General features: G+C 37.6%; 1 protein-coding gene across 3 annotated transcripts in view; it reads left to right on the plus strand.

Moving 5' to 3' along the window:
* The first annotated feature begins 310 nt into the window (after nucleotides 1-310).
* LOC122793512 (malate synthase-like) overlaps nucleotides 311-14,295 on the plus strand; it is a 512,976-nt gene continuing 498,991 nt past the window's right edge. For 2 of the 3 annotated variants that reach the window (XM_044061636.1, XM_044061635.1), the window contains exon 1: nucleotides 311-424. Coding sequence is in view for 1 of the 3 variants with exons in the window: in XM_044061634.1 (XP_043917569.1) it covers nucleotides 9,094-9,165 (72 nt within the window). In the remaining 2 variants the exon portion in view is untranslated. Of the gene's footprint in view, nucleotides 425-9,027; nucleotides 9,166-14,295 lie in introns of those variants that run through there. The other variant, XM_044061634.1, reaches the window with a different exon arrangement.

Consider the following 14,295-nt stretch of genomic DNA (forward strand, 5'->3'; position numbering starts at 1 on the left):
ACGCTTAATTCAGAAGATTTCAGTATTCCCTGTTGCTTAACTTATCTGATTTATTGTGAGACTTTGAAATTCCTTTAGATATATATATATAGGTAGGGAGCAAAAACAAGCTAAAACTATCAGGCGCAGGGGTGAAACATTTGCAATAATAGTCAGCATTTAATGGGTTAACTATATGGGTAGACTGAGGCACAGAATGCTAGCTGTGAAAATATTGTTAGGCTGGAAAAGAAAGCAACCAGTAGATAAAAGGCCAACACTCAGCTGCAAGGTTCATGTTCACAATAAAACTAGGTTCATTAACTCACCTTTGTATCAGAAGTCAAAGATTAAACAAACCAAGCAGACTTAGCAGAGTGAGACAGATACTTCACTGAGCACCAAAGCACACCTGCAAACCATAAAAGATCCGCAATAGCTGCAAGTAAGCAACCTTTTTAAATTTATTTAGAACATAAATTAAGGAAATCAAAATGGCAGTGTTATACTTCTGAGAATGAACAATAATTATTTGCAAAGAAATTCGTTATCAGCAACAGATGAGCAGGAAATGCTGTGACCATGTTGTTTCCTGGTGTTCATACTAAGAAGCTGGTTACTGATTACAGAGCTCCAGCTGTTACTAATTTTGTGTCAACAAGCAGCTGTCTGCCACAGAAATTCTTTCACTTCAGGAAATACAATGTAGCCTTCTCAGACAGCAGTGTTGGTGAACATTTATTGTCATAAATCACAGTATTAAAAGAAAAAACAAACTGAGTAGCGTAATAGTTTAATCACAAGAACAAAGCTTTCAGTTTAAAAACCCATCAGTTTTTAACCTGAAAGCTTTTTCTTGTGATTAAACTATTACGCTACTCAGTTCGTTTTTTCTTTTGTTGCGTTTTTGTTCGAGCTCTGTTTCACTTAAATCCATGATTGATTTGACTGATACATCACAGTATTCTCATACTGTATTACTGGGAGAAATAAATGTTTGTTTAAAAACCTGGAGTGGATTCAATATATGCCTGGAGCACAATAATTCTAGGGTGAAGTCCCTGCAGCTATGGAGGTATTTAAATCTACAGTGGTTGTGGCAAATGTCATGGTTAGGTTCTGTAAAATTTCTGCAACTGTAGGTCTGCATTATGCAGAACCAGTAAAAAAATAACATTCCGAAGAGCTGGCAACAACCCAACTCTCCACATATATGAATACTTATTAGCAGCAAGAAAAACTTATGTGTAAAAATTATATCATTCCCACACAAGCTGATTTCTTGCAGCTATGTATATTTCAAAGCATCTCTAAATAAAGCCACTAATGTTAAATGGTAATTATGTTGTATCTTTCAGCTTTTCCCGGTTAGGGGTCGCCATAACGGAACTCTGGTCCGCTAATGATTGGCAGTAGATTTTTACGTACCGACTTGCCAGGCCTGATGCACAACTTTCAACGAAGGTACACCCATTGACGCATGTCTCCACACAGAAGACGCTTTAGCTGAGAATCGAACAGGACAACGTCTTACTGTGCGGCAACAACGCTACCGCAGCACCATATATGTATATATATATATATATATATATATATACACACACACACACATGTACATATGAGAAATGGGTATTTGACTAGTTGTCTAAATGTCCTAGATCATGATAACTGATTATGATTTATAATGAATATAATCTCTCATTATAACACATTGGCACTGCATGTTATTCAATAAAGCAGGTGTTCTTTATCAAACTCCCATTAGCTACTATAGTTTGTGTGTGGGTTCTTTCACAGGATTGTTCTGACAAAGCACCATTTAACCAGGGATTTATGGGTGTAAAAGGTGACATAGTTTTTTTCTGAAGGGAGGCAGCTTTTATCTGCCCTTATGCCTGTCAGTTATTAGCCCCTTGCCTTAAGCCTGGAGCCAATTCATGTGCCACCTGGAGGCATCATTGTGCAGGCAAGTGTGAAGGGAGTCTAGCCCCCTCTGCTAAGGCTGCCCTTGTTTCATTGGCCTGAATGACTGTCTTCATTCTCCCTAGGCTGAGGCTGCCTGCATTTAAGGGTGGGCCCTAATTATCTCTAGTCTTTTTTTGCTCATGTAGTTAGAAAAGTAGATTTTAATTATCCCAAGCTCCCTCCATCAATCTGGCATATACACTGCAAAAATGGAGATGCACAATACCAGTTATGTGACAAACGTGTGCTACTGTGTAAGTGTCTTCTTCCAACTGTAGTGCAGTGCACTGTGGTGTACACCACACACACACACGCACACACCATTACTCTGTTCGCTGCGACAGCTGGACCCAGCTTACTTTAGCCCTCACTGCAAGATCAGGTTACTTTTCTTGCCATCCCTCAAGCTGGGTGAGCTGCCAGATGCCGCTCTCTCTCATCTCCCCTCTATGGCTCCTGTTAGATGTGGAATGCTATATGAAGGCTGGTTGTCCAGTCTGTAGTGAAGGTTTTATCCCTCTGTTTTACGGTGCTGGAGCCAGCTGGCATCATAGAGGTACTGGTAAAAGAAAGAAGTGTGAACGTAAACATCTGCAAGAGTCTAATATAACTACAGAGCCTGTGAGATGTGAGTACTTGTGTCTAGACTGGGGGAGTTGTAAGGTTGTTCCAAAGACACACTGTACATATAACTGAGGATGTTGTGAGAGCTATAGACACATAGGGCCATGATGTGCTTTGTCCTGGGAATAATCCACCTTGTAGTACACTCCAGATAGGGCCATGATGTGCTTTGTCCTGGAAATAATATACCCTGCAGTACACTCTACAAAGGGCCCTGATATGATTTGTCCTGGGATTAATCCACCTTGCAGTACACTCCACATAGGGCCATCATTTGCTTTGTCCTGGAAATAATCCACCCTGCAGTACACTCTACAAAGGGCCATAATGTGCTTTGTCCTGGGAATAATCCACCTTGCAGTACACTCCACAGTGGGCCATGAAGCGCTTTAATCCAGCCTGCAGTACACTTAGCTCCATTTATAATCATACTGTGTCCACTTTAGTGGGTGCTACATTATTTGTTGTTGCAGACACCATCTTCCCAGCACCCCCACAATACCTATTTCTCTTCTGTCTTTGAAATCCACTCTTAGATTCTCTTCCAGTTTCCTTGCTCAATTTTGCTCTGGTAAAATGGATTGAGCCCACTTTCCAGCTTGCATCCATTGTGTCCCCTTTGTATCTTGTAGAACAAAAACAGAGAGGCTGTTGCACTGATATTGTGCAGATTCCCTTTGTACCCTAGCATACCTAATGTACTGATGAATTCATGGAATAAGGGAACTGTAGTCCAACTACATCAGGACTTGATACTCCTGTCTACAACTTCTCATTGAAACATCTGTGGTGTACATTATTACCTCTTAGGTCACTCACCCTAGTCTGATTCTTTGGAAAACTAAATCCTGTAAACAATAGTGGATTTGACTTGGGGCTAAAGTGACAGTTGAAGCTATACTGGTGATAGACAGATGCCATTTTGACAGAGATTGTGTGCTGGGCCTCCCATTAGGCATGTCTGTAGTGCCACCAGCCTGAGGTCTGCACTATCTGTAGTCGAATATAAAACCAACAGTATATGATAAGGTTGCCTTAATATACAAGGCAATCAAGTAGTGCAGCACAGCAGTTCCGTAATGGCCTAATGGACTCCATGCACACTCCTTTCCAGTGTGTACACTCCTACCCCAATCCCCATGTGCACACTGCTCGACTAGTCTCAGCATATACCCTTCTACACCACCCCCAGTGTACAGACCGCTGCCCTAGCCTCAATGTATTGAGGCTAGGGTATTGTCTAATATACCAATGACACAACCCTCATTTGCTGTGCACCCAATAACCAACTTCTACAACAAAAAGCCCAACTAGCCTTCACTGAAATTGAGAACTGGCTCAATAGCTCACGACTTATACTCCACCCCAAAAAGACCCAACTCATGTTGTTCCACCCAACCAAACCCACTGACCTCTGCTTTTCCATAGTCTCCACCAACAACACCCAGATCACACCAGTCTCTGAGGCAAAACTCCTCAGTTTACCATTGACCAAGAACTCAAATTCAACAAACACATTTCAAAAACCATCTCTAAAGTTCATAAAAAGTTAGGGTCCCTCTATAGATGCAAAAGGTACCTTACCTCAGAATCACATGTGGCCATAGCTAGAGCTCACCTTTTATCCACACTACTATATGCCTCTCCCTCACTAACCAACCTAAATAAATCTGACTCAAAGAAACTCTCTCTCTGTTAAAATTGCAAGATTTGCTGCTAATGCCAAGTCACACTCCCACCATTGCTATGCCCTACAAATCCTACACTGGCTAGAATTCCCCAACCTACTAACATACCACCAAATCAACTTAACCCACCAAATAATACACTACCCTGAAAAAAACCCTGCCCTGAACAACCTCCTTAAATTCCACCAATCAAACAGATAACTATGCTCCAGTAACAAAACCTCAGTTGAAACCATCTCTTGCAAAAACAACTAAGGGGAATCTCTTTTTGCCTATGAAATTGCCAACTCCTGGAATAACCTTCCTCTTGACCTTAGACTACAAAAATCTACATCCTCATTTAAGACCGTCCTAAAGTCGTATCTCTACTCCAACCATCTTTGCAACTGTAACAAGCCACCATAAATTCCACACTTTACTACAAGGTCACCTGGGTCTATATTATAAACCCAAAAGCTCAAAATAGCGAATATATCTACATCGACACCTAAAGGTTGATGTACAAAAACAGCAAAATATGTAATCGGCGAAAATGAAAACACCAAAAGTATTTGCTTGGCCAGCAGGGTGATCGTGGGGATGAGGAAATATATCCTTTTCCCCACTGTAGTGCGGTCTCGGAGTTGGTATATTTAAGTAAAGGTGGTGGGTGCAGCCCCCCACATGGGGGGTGCAGGGGGACTTACCCCCCCATGCAAAAGTGTGTTAATTTTATTTAGTTAGTTTGAGTTTACCTGCATGGCGCTGTTGGTTGACGAAATACATTCTGTGTTTTCATTTTCGCCGATTACATATTTCACTGTTTTTGTACATCGACCTTTATGTGTCGATGTAGATGCATACGCTATTTAGAGCTTTCGGGTTTATAATATAGATCCAGTCATCTTTTTAACCACTCAGGTGCATGTTCTGTTAAGGTTGTTATACAAATGCATTATAGTGCTATTACAATTGTGCAACACTCATTTGAGTGCATCTTACTGCTCTCTGTAAATACTTGTACAAATAGTCAACTGTTCACCAAATCATTAATGTGTATGCTACTACTGATATGTTCACTCTGTAAAAAACATGACATTGCTGCTAACTGGAATAACCTTGTATTTTGACAATCTCTTGTATACAACACCTAGGCTCTGACCTAATCTGTTACTTCCATACAAAATGTTAACACAATGTGCAGTTTTTTATCCTATGTTCATGTAATTGCATGCTTTTTTTAAATCTTATGTTCAGGTAATCACGTTTTTTTTTTCTTTCTGTTTTCTACTTGTGTTGGAGCTTTTCTCCCCAGGACTCCACTGAAAATGGACACTTGCTGTCCAGTCGGACTATCCTGGTAACTAAATATAACATAAATAAATAAAATAAAAATGTACACATCCTTACCTCAGTCCCACTGTTCGCACAGTAAACCCACCCCCTACACCACTTTATACATGCCCTTTGTGGTCTATCATACACAGAAACTCTGAGATTCAAAAATAAATGAAACACTTTTGGTTGTAGCAGGATATAAATTCATGTTTTTTAGATATTAAAGTACTAATTAAATAACTTATGCATGATGGAAATTGTGCACTTATCTCTAAGAAAGCAAATTTCTTCACTAATTTATTAAATTAAGGCACAATTATTTGCTTTACAATTTCTGGGCTTTGGATCTTGGAGATGTACTTTGACATCCAAACTCTGAAATGACTTCTGCAGTTTAACTTTGGGAACTTTTTTTTTTCCTCAAATATAATTTTTATTGGTTTTTGCAAGATTTGTACAAAGGAAAAACAAAAACATAAAAAAATAGTATATTACATACAGAAATCAGTCTTTGCTATACAAAGAGATTGCAACAATGTGAGTAAGGATACATATTCTACCATAGCAAGGCAATAACTAGGAAAATAAAATAAAAATAAAAGGAGAAGAAGGATTAACTACTATCCTAAACACCCAGGGTTGCTATACCAAAACAAACTTTAGGGATAGATAGTAATAAAGAGACACCTTGTAATAACTAATGTGATATAAGATAAGATATAATTATCCTTAACTAACCGGACATGTTTTCCTCTAACTTTGGGATCTTTTAAACTTTTGCTGCAAAGGAAATGAAAACTCCTGAGCAGTCATTGCAGAACCTGTACCACATAGGAGGCACCAAAGTACTTCAGCCCTTACCAGCAATGTGCTATTGCATGCTGGTACTGCACTGTGACTGAGCAGTATATCCTGAGCACGCTGCTTAACACCTTGTACCCAGGCAGGCTGCCTCCTTCGCCCCACTGTACCTATGTCTTTGTGAGAAAGTACAGGAAATATGACTCAGTACAACAGCAGATGGTTAACCATAGAAGAAAAGGAAACTTAAACATGTATTTTGACTGATGCATGTGCACTACTAACAATGCACAACAACAGTGCAATTATTGCTACAGATAGAGGTATCTGTCAGATAGATGGGATGGCATTTAAATATTAATACAAATATGTGGCACAAAAGTGGCAGTTTGTGTGTGAAGATAGAGAGTTGACTTGTACAGCAAGAGGAAACGCATATTCAGTTAAGGAGAAAAACAGTTAATATTATAAATATATTTCTGCTGGGAGAGATTGAAACATGATGCTTACTCCTGAAATTTTGAAAGTTGCCTATTATATAAAAAGTAATGAAACAGCTCAGAACAAGAGTTCCACACATAGACGCAAGTCTCTTCATATACACCAGACTTATACATTCCAACCCCATGGTCACACAACTTTGAGTAGAGAAACAACCCCCAAAAACAGCAAATGGCATTCTTAGGCAAGCTCTTGTTTTTCTCTAACACCAGCAAACAAGTGATTTCTGACATTTTACGTATTGAAGATCCATGGTGAAGCCTTTACTCAACAATTTTAGACTTGCTTGAGCCTTCTTGAAACTAGACCTAGGCCTGCTGATGGAGACTGGCCACACAATTTGAGAAATGTTGGTAGTGGAATGACATCGTGCCTGGAATGGTTAGGAGCAATGGCACAGCCTCAGTGCAGACAGACAGAGCTTCCCTACTGTTCATCAAATGCAGCTTCAGTGAAGTTGCATCTAATTGAGTTCAGCTGTGCAAAGCTGAACTCCATGATTGATGCTTTCTATAGGAAGTCACTGCCAGTGTGGTTTCTTACACAGCAGTAATGGAATCAGTAGTGATATTTCTTTTGGGAAACGTCTGCCTTCTTTGTGTTAGTTGGTAGATATATATTCTGGGTTATAAAATACTTATATTTATTTATTTATTGGGGGGGTTGAATTCCTCAGTTGTACTCAGTGAGTTCCAATCAAAGTGGAAGTACCAGGTACTTCAGTAGTAATATTATGCTGTTGTAGCATAACTGCCTGCAGTGACTCACTTTTGTTGTACTATGGCATCTGTGTAATAACACAAATAAACAGAGTTCTACAATACTTGGGGAAATGTGAATATTTTAAGGAAAAGTAAAGCATTGTTACCATTAATGTGAGCTCTCTTATGCTTAGATTGTTTTGAAAGACACAGTGAGCTAGGATTTTTTTTTGAACTCCAAAAGCTATAGACTTAAGTTAACAGTTTGGATAAAATAACTGATCTTTTAACATTTTCCTTATCATGAAGCTAGAAGTGGGCATTTATGCACAGCAGAATTATGCATTTTGAATCCTACAAATTAGTGCAGAGGACTTTGTTTTAATTATATTAAGTCAGATAAAAATATGCAAACATCATATATTGATATGGAGCCAGGAAACAGATCATGAGTCAAGATTAACTACATTCATTTTGATCTGTCATTTTTGTTACTTTTAATTCTGCAATCCTAGCCTACCAAAGTGTCAGTGTCAGTGACTCAACAGGTAGGACACATGTCTCTGATGTTAGAAAATCAGAAGGGTGTAGGTTCTATCTCAACTCCTGGTGACTGGACTCATTTTCTTTTATGGGCATTCCAGTGCAGCATTAAGCGCAGATGTAGTCCTGAGTGTGCCATCCTTCAGCTCACGTGTTAAACTGGGGCCCTGTCTGCCCAAGTTGAGGGTAGCTCAGGTGGATACAAAAGATTTCACAATATTTATCAAAAAAGTAGTAGAATTTCCTCTAGTCTGTATAAATGCCACCTTGAGTCTCCTCTGAAAAGAGGTCACCACCATAGTACTGAGACTAACCCAGTCAAAAAGAATAAATAAATAAGTTCCATTTGTCATTTCAGTAAGCCAGGTGATCTTTTTTCAATTTATTATACAGTTTGGTGTTGTAAAATGCAAGCTGCTCAAAAGCACTGATACTCTAATGTCAACAAGCAAGCATCTTGGATTTGAGAAAATTATTTTATACTACTGCAGAAAATTCCCTTATGCAATGATGTCTGCCACACAATATACTATATACTAAATAATGTATAAAATACACAAATCTCATTCTGTGAACTTCATGGGCTGTAGTCATTTTTAAGATGCATTTCTCTGATCTTAATTTACCAGAAGGAATATACCACATAAATCAATGAATGGTTATCATTGTCCCAGCATATATTTTTGGACCAGCCATTTCCTAATTTTACAATAAATTAGTCAAATCAGGTGTAGAAATTGGCAAGATGTTTGTGACAATGTAAATTTTAATTTCTTACTTTATGTTGCTTGGAACAGTCTTTGCAGCAACAGAAACAGAGAGAGAGAGAGAGAGTGTGTGTGAAAGAGAGAGAGAGAGAGAGAGAGAGAGAGAGAGAATACATATGTCAGATTTGAGTCTATTTTTACAGAAACAGACATTCAGTATCAGCAGTAACGCATGCAGTTGAGCAGTTGAACAGTTGCAACTCCAAAATGAAGACTGTTCCTTTCTCTCTTTTCCTCTGTGCCTTTGTTAACTGGGGCTATTCAGTTCTAACCAACAGGGTAAGCAATAGATCAGTTTACTTCGATTACTGTAGCCTGTCTTGAACACAGTACTGCAGCCCAGCTACTTAACAAGGAAACGTATAGCGTTTTAGATATCCTTTATTGAAATGCTTTAGTGTTTACAGCACTTCATTTACAGCAGTGAACAAAATGCAGTAATTCATGTATAACCAAATTTTTAATAACAGTTTTTTTACCCTTTTTAATACTGATCAGCACACGTAGAAACAGTTCACTGAAAGTGCTGAAGAACTGCATGAAGCTAATTGCAAAATGCACATTTCAATATAGCAATTTTTTATGGCATAGTATGTTGATTGTCCACATAATAATCATAGCCTGTTGTTACATTTTGAAGGTAGGTACAGTTTCAGCAGTGTTTTCCATGTGTCAGTAATACCAAGCATACAAAAATAATATACTTCAAATTTTGTACCCGTAATTTAAAAGTGCTGTGTTCCTGTTTTATCCATTTATGTTTAATTATTGCATAATCCTCTGAAAAGTACATTTCCATCTTATGTAGGACTCAAAAGTCAGAATAGCATTTTATAAGGGTTATATTTTATTCAGCTGTTACCTCAGGGGTAAGGGGTAACCGTTAACAGTTCACAGACAACCTTTATTTAATCATATCACTTTTGTGCAAAATATTTAGCCGTTCCAGGTCAACAACAACAGCTCACAAAGTGTGTGTGTGTGTGTGTGTGTGTGTGTGTGTGTGTGTGTGTGTGTGTGTGTGTGTGTGTATATATATGCACGCAGACACACACACAAACACACATGTATTAGTCAACAAAATTTGGTGAACTACACAGATGGTCAGCAGGTGTGTTAGATTGTACATTTCTTGGTCAGAAATTTTGCCCTTTCCCTAATATTATATGCATTTTTATAATGAAATATCCCTAATAATATTGTGCAATCTTGGAGTCAGCATATATAACTAGCAGGGAGTGTGGATGATGAAAACCCCAACATGAGGGGATGCGGAGGATTTGCCCTCTGCAAAAATATTGTTTTAATGTTGATTTTTTTAGTTTTAATTTTGTATATACACATATACTTGGGGAACTGAACTGAGTCAATTCTACGTATGGTTGACATCTGTTTAGTTTGCAAAATTTGATCAGCTACACAGATAGTGAACAGGTGTGTGAGATCACATATTTCTTGGAGTTGGGAAATATGCCCTTTCTCCAACATTGTGCAATCCTGGAGTTATTATATATAATTAACAGGGGGGGATGCTGCCCCCCACATTGGGGGGCTGCAGAGGGTTTCTCCCTACACAAAAACATTGTTTTAATGTTTATTTTTAAGTTTTAATTTTGCATACATTGAGGCTGTTGCTCAGTGCATGTGTAGTAGCTTTCTGACATTTGCAAAGTTGACATTTTCTGGTCGATGTTGTGAATGTCGACATTTGGGTGTTTTGAATAAATTCAGTACATCTAGATAAATATACATTTATAAGTGTGCATGTATATGTGTATGGTTAGAAATAATATGTTAAAATATGGAAACTATTGAATTGAAATTACAGTTAAGAAGAAAGAATATTTGAAGGGTCCTGATTTGTGATAAACTACCAAGCAAGGGAATGGGAAGGTTTGCCCTTACCCCACTGTTATGCAACCATGGAGTCAACTAGTATGCATAAGGGGATTCTACATGAGAGGTGCAAAGGGACTTGGCCCCTTGCAAAAATACTTGTTTGCAGGGGATGCCAGGTTTGATATGTATGCTTTTATTATAAAAATGCATGTAAAGTAAATTTCTGTGTGTTTTTATGTAGGGATCGGCATGTTTTTTGTATGGGTTGTTCATTTTTTTCTTATATAGTTGTATTTTATGGAGTACTTGTTTGTTTGTTTCTTTTCTTTCTTTTTTTTTTTTGAATGATGCTTTTTTATTATTATATTTGAAAAGATAGACCATCTAAAAGTTTAGATCATTGTGCAATCAATGTTTTTCTTTTGGTCTTTGGTTGTTGATCTTTTTAACATTCAATCTTTCAGAATATAGTTGTAAATTATACATATATATATATATATATATATATATATATATATATATATATATATATATATATATATATATATATATATATATATATATATATATACACACACATATATATATATATATATATATATATATATATATATATATATATATATATATATATATATATATATATATATATATATATATATATATATATATGTATATATATATATATATATGTGCTCCAATGCTGAAAAACAAAGATAAACTCAAACCGAAAGCTCAGAAACACTCCAAGGCTGTGTTTGTAAGTAAAGTTCTCAGATGAAATCAGTTCCAAGTAGTAAACTCCAATAAATCCAATGGACGAAGTTTGAAATGAAGAAAGATTTACTGTGCAGAGTTAGGTTAGTGCTTTCACCCTGTTGGGCTTCCTCAGACCTTTAATACATACAAAAAAGGGGACACAAAGAATATATAGCCACTTAAATATGACATCACTTCCTACAATTAATCTATTTAAAAACCAAACAGGAAAAAAAAAGTCATCTCATAAACATGCCCTAAAAATGGAAATAAAAACATACATAAATACATTCATAAATATAAAATATAAAATGTAAACATAAGTAAGAATATATACTTGAATTCGACTTACAAAAAATAACGCAGTTTTTGAAAAATATTTCAATTTATAAAAAATATACTTGGTATGTTCTGGTTGTGAACATACCCAGTACCAGAGGTGGAGACATTAGAAATTACACAGAGAAAATAGAAGTTGACTGGGTCATCTGGCTAAGGGCAGACCAGAACCCAGGACTTAATGATAAAGTCTCCATTAAACCAGCTTTGAAAAATAGGAGACTGACTGTCAGATGACACAATTTATATTGTTATAACTAATGTCCCTTTCTGATGAGATTTTTATGTTCATAGGTTCATAGGTTCATAGGTTCATACTGGCTCTCCTGCCCGAGGCTATTTAGCCCCTAGCTAGTAGTTTTGTACGCCACACCCCCCACCCCTTGGGGAATTGGGGAACTTTACCCATTATTTTGCTGTGCCTCTGTCGAGCAGTGACACTAAGGTAATCCTATCTGCTCTCATTGGTCTCCCATTCTCTTTTTCTTTGACTTTGGTGCACCAGTGCTCAGTATTGCTCTATACATATACCGGAGTTTTGTTCCGTAGCATGAGTCTTTGGTCCCTCCAGCACCCCCTCCACGTCGCCGTAATAGCGCCCTTGTGGCTCTTTAAGTCTCTTGTCTTGTGGGTGGCCATGATCGATCTTTTTTTTCATCAAATATTCATCAAATCTGGGTTTGCTATGGCCTTGTATGTTAGGCAAGGTCACCTGAGCAAGTGAAGTGATAGCGACTGAGTTGAGCAGAGTTCTTTCAGTTCGCAGAGACAGACAGATGTTTGAGAACTTTTTTGTTTTGTTTGGCTGCTGCAAGTGTCTGCCCAGTGCAAGTGTCGGGTCAGTCAGTATCAATCATTGTATTATTGGAGATGAGAGATGAGGAAAGGCTGACCTGAAACTATGACCTCTCCTCCTTTCATGATAGGGATCTAGATGAGAATAAGGTGGGCTGATACATTCCCAGCTAGGTAGTCTCTTCTCAGACTACTATCAATGACAGACCCCTATCAACCTGGGTCTTCTTCATCAATAACTTCTCCTGGATTGCCTGGATTGCCACCTTTGTGGTTTTGGATTGGGTAAGTTTGTTTTTTTTCAGACTATGCATTTTTAGGGGATTTTTTGCATTTTCTTAGGGCCAACTTTAGGCCATATCCTGCTTATTGTCTGTGAGTGTAGAGTGTTGTGTACTTTGTAATGGTTTTTTATGCCCTCGCCTTCAAATTCTGTCACAGTTAATCCTGTGTTCCCTGCTTGTGTGTTTGCTTGTATGAAAAAATGATGCCAAAGAAAGAGTGGGCCCAGGACTGAGCTGTGGTGACAGGACTGAGCTGACATTGAGTCTGACACTGTGACACCTGTCACCTGACCCTGCAGCAACAGGCAACCCCATCTTGGTTCTACCGATGTTGTTTTAACCATACCGTTTTTTGATGTGATGAATTTGGGTATTGTATTGTAGTGTATTAAGTGTATGGACATTGTGTATTCGCTGTAGCTCTCATGGACTGCCTTTCCTCAATGGCTTTTAAACTTTTTTCAAGTTTAGAACAATTGAGAAGGGATGACAAAGCCAAACTGGGATAAATCCAAAATCTGCATTTATGAGACATGTTGAACTTAGATATGTTCTTTTATACATTTTAAATTACATGAAACTTGAACATATTTAAATATATTTTTTATAAACTGAAATATTTTTCAAAAACTGCATTATTTTTTGTAAGTCGAATTCAAGCATATATTGCCCTAACTGGCAATTTGCTAATAGACAATCTCCATAAAAAATCATTACATTCTTTAATTTTAATCTTTTATAATTGTTATATCTTATCATTATGGCTTTTTTCTTATCTATTTCTAAATCTTTCCATAGATCAGTGCAATAAAATGTTTTCATAATACTTAAGTACAATTCCTTTCCATGCTGCGGTGGTGCAGCGGTAGCATTATCGCCTCACAGCAAGAGGTTCTCCCGTTTGATTCTTGGCTGGAGCGCCTTCTGCGTGGAGTCTGCATGTCCTCCCCCAGTCAAGTGGCATTTGAAAGGCATGCGTGAATGGGCGTGCCTTCGTTGAAGGTTGGGCGTCGAGCTGGCACCATGGCACCATAAAAAATCTACTGCCAATCAATAGTGGACCGGAGTTCTGCTGTGGCGACCCCTAACCAGGAAAAGCCGAAAGAAGAACAGCAACATTCTTTTTTATTTTCCATAACACAATTTTGTTTTGGTAAACTTACATTTTTTCATACACAATGCCTTTACTCCTTTTTCAAATGTCCATTCCTTCCCACAATTCTTTGTATTTATAGTATGGTATAGTATCATTTCAATCAGATCAGTTTTTATTTTCCTTCATAACTTCATTTAATACCTTATATAAAATGAAAGATGCTGCATGTACTATTGGGTTTATTACATTTATTTATTTATTTTTAACATTTGTTGATTGAGAAAGTCCGACTAGGAA

Source organism: Protopterus annectens, chromosome 2.part0, assembly GCF_019279795.1.
Source record: "Protopterus annectens isolate FY-2018-M chromosome 2.part0, PAN1.0, whole genome shotgun sequence".
NCBI lineage: Eukaryota > Metazoa > Chordata > Ceratodontiformes > Protopteridae > Protopterus > Protopterus annectens.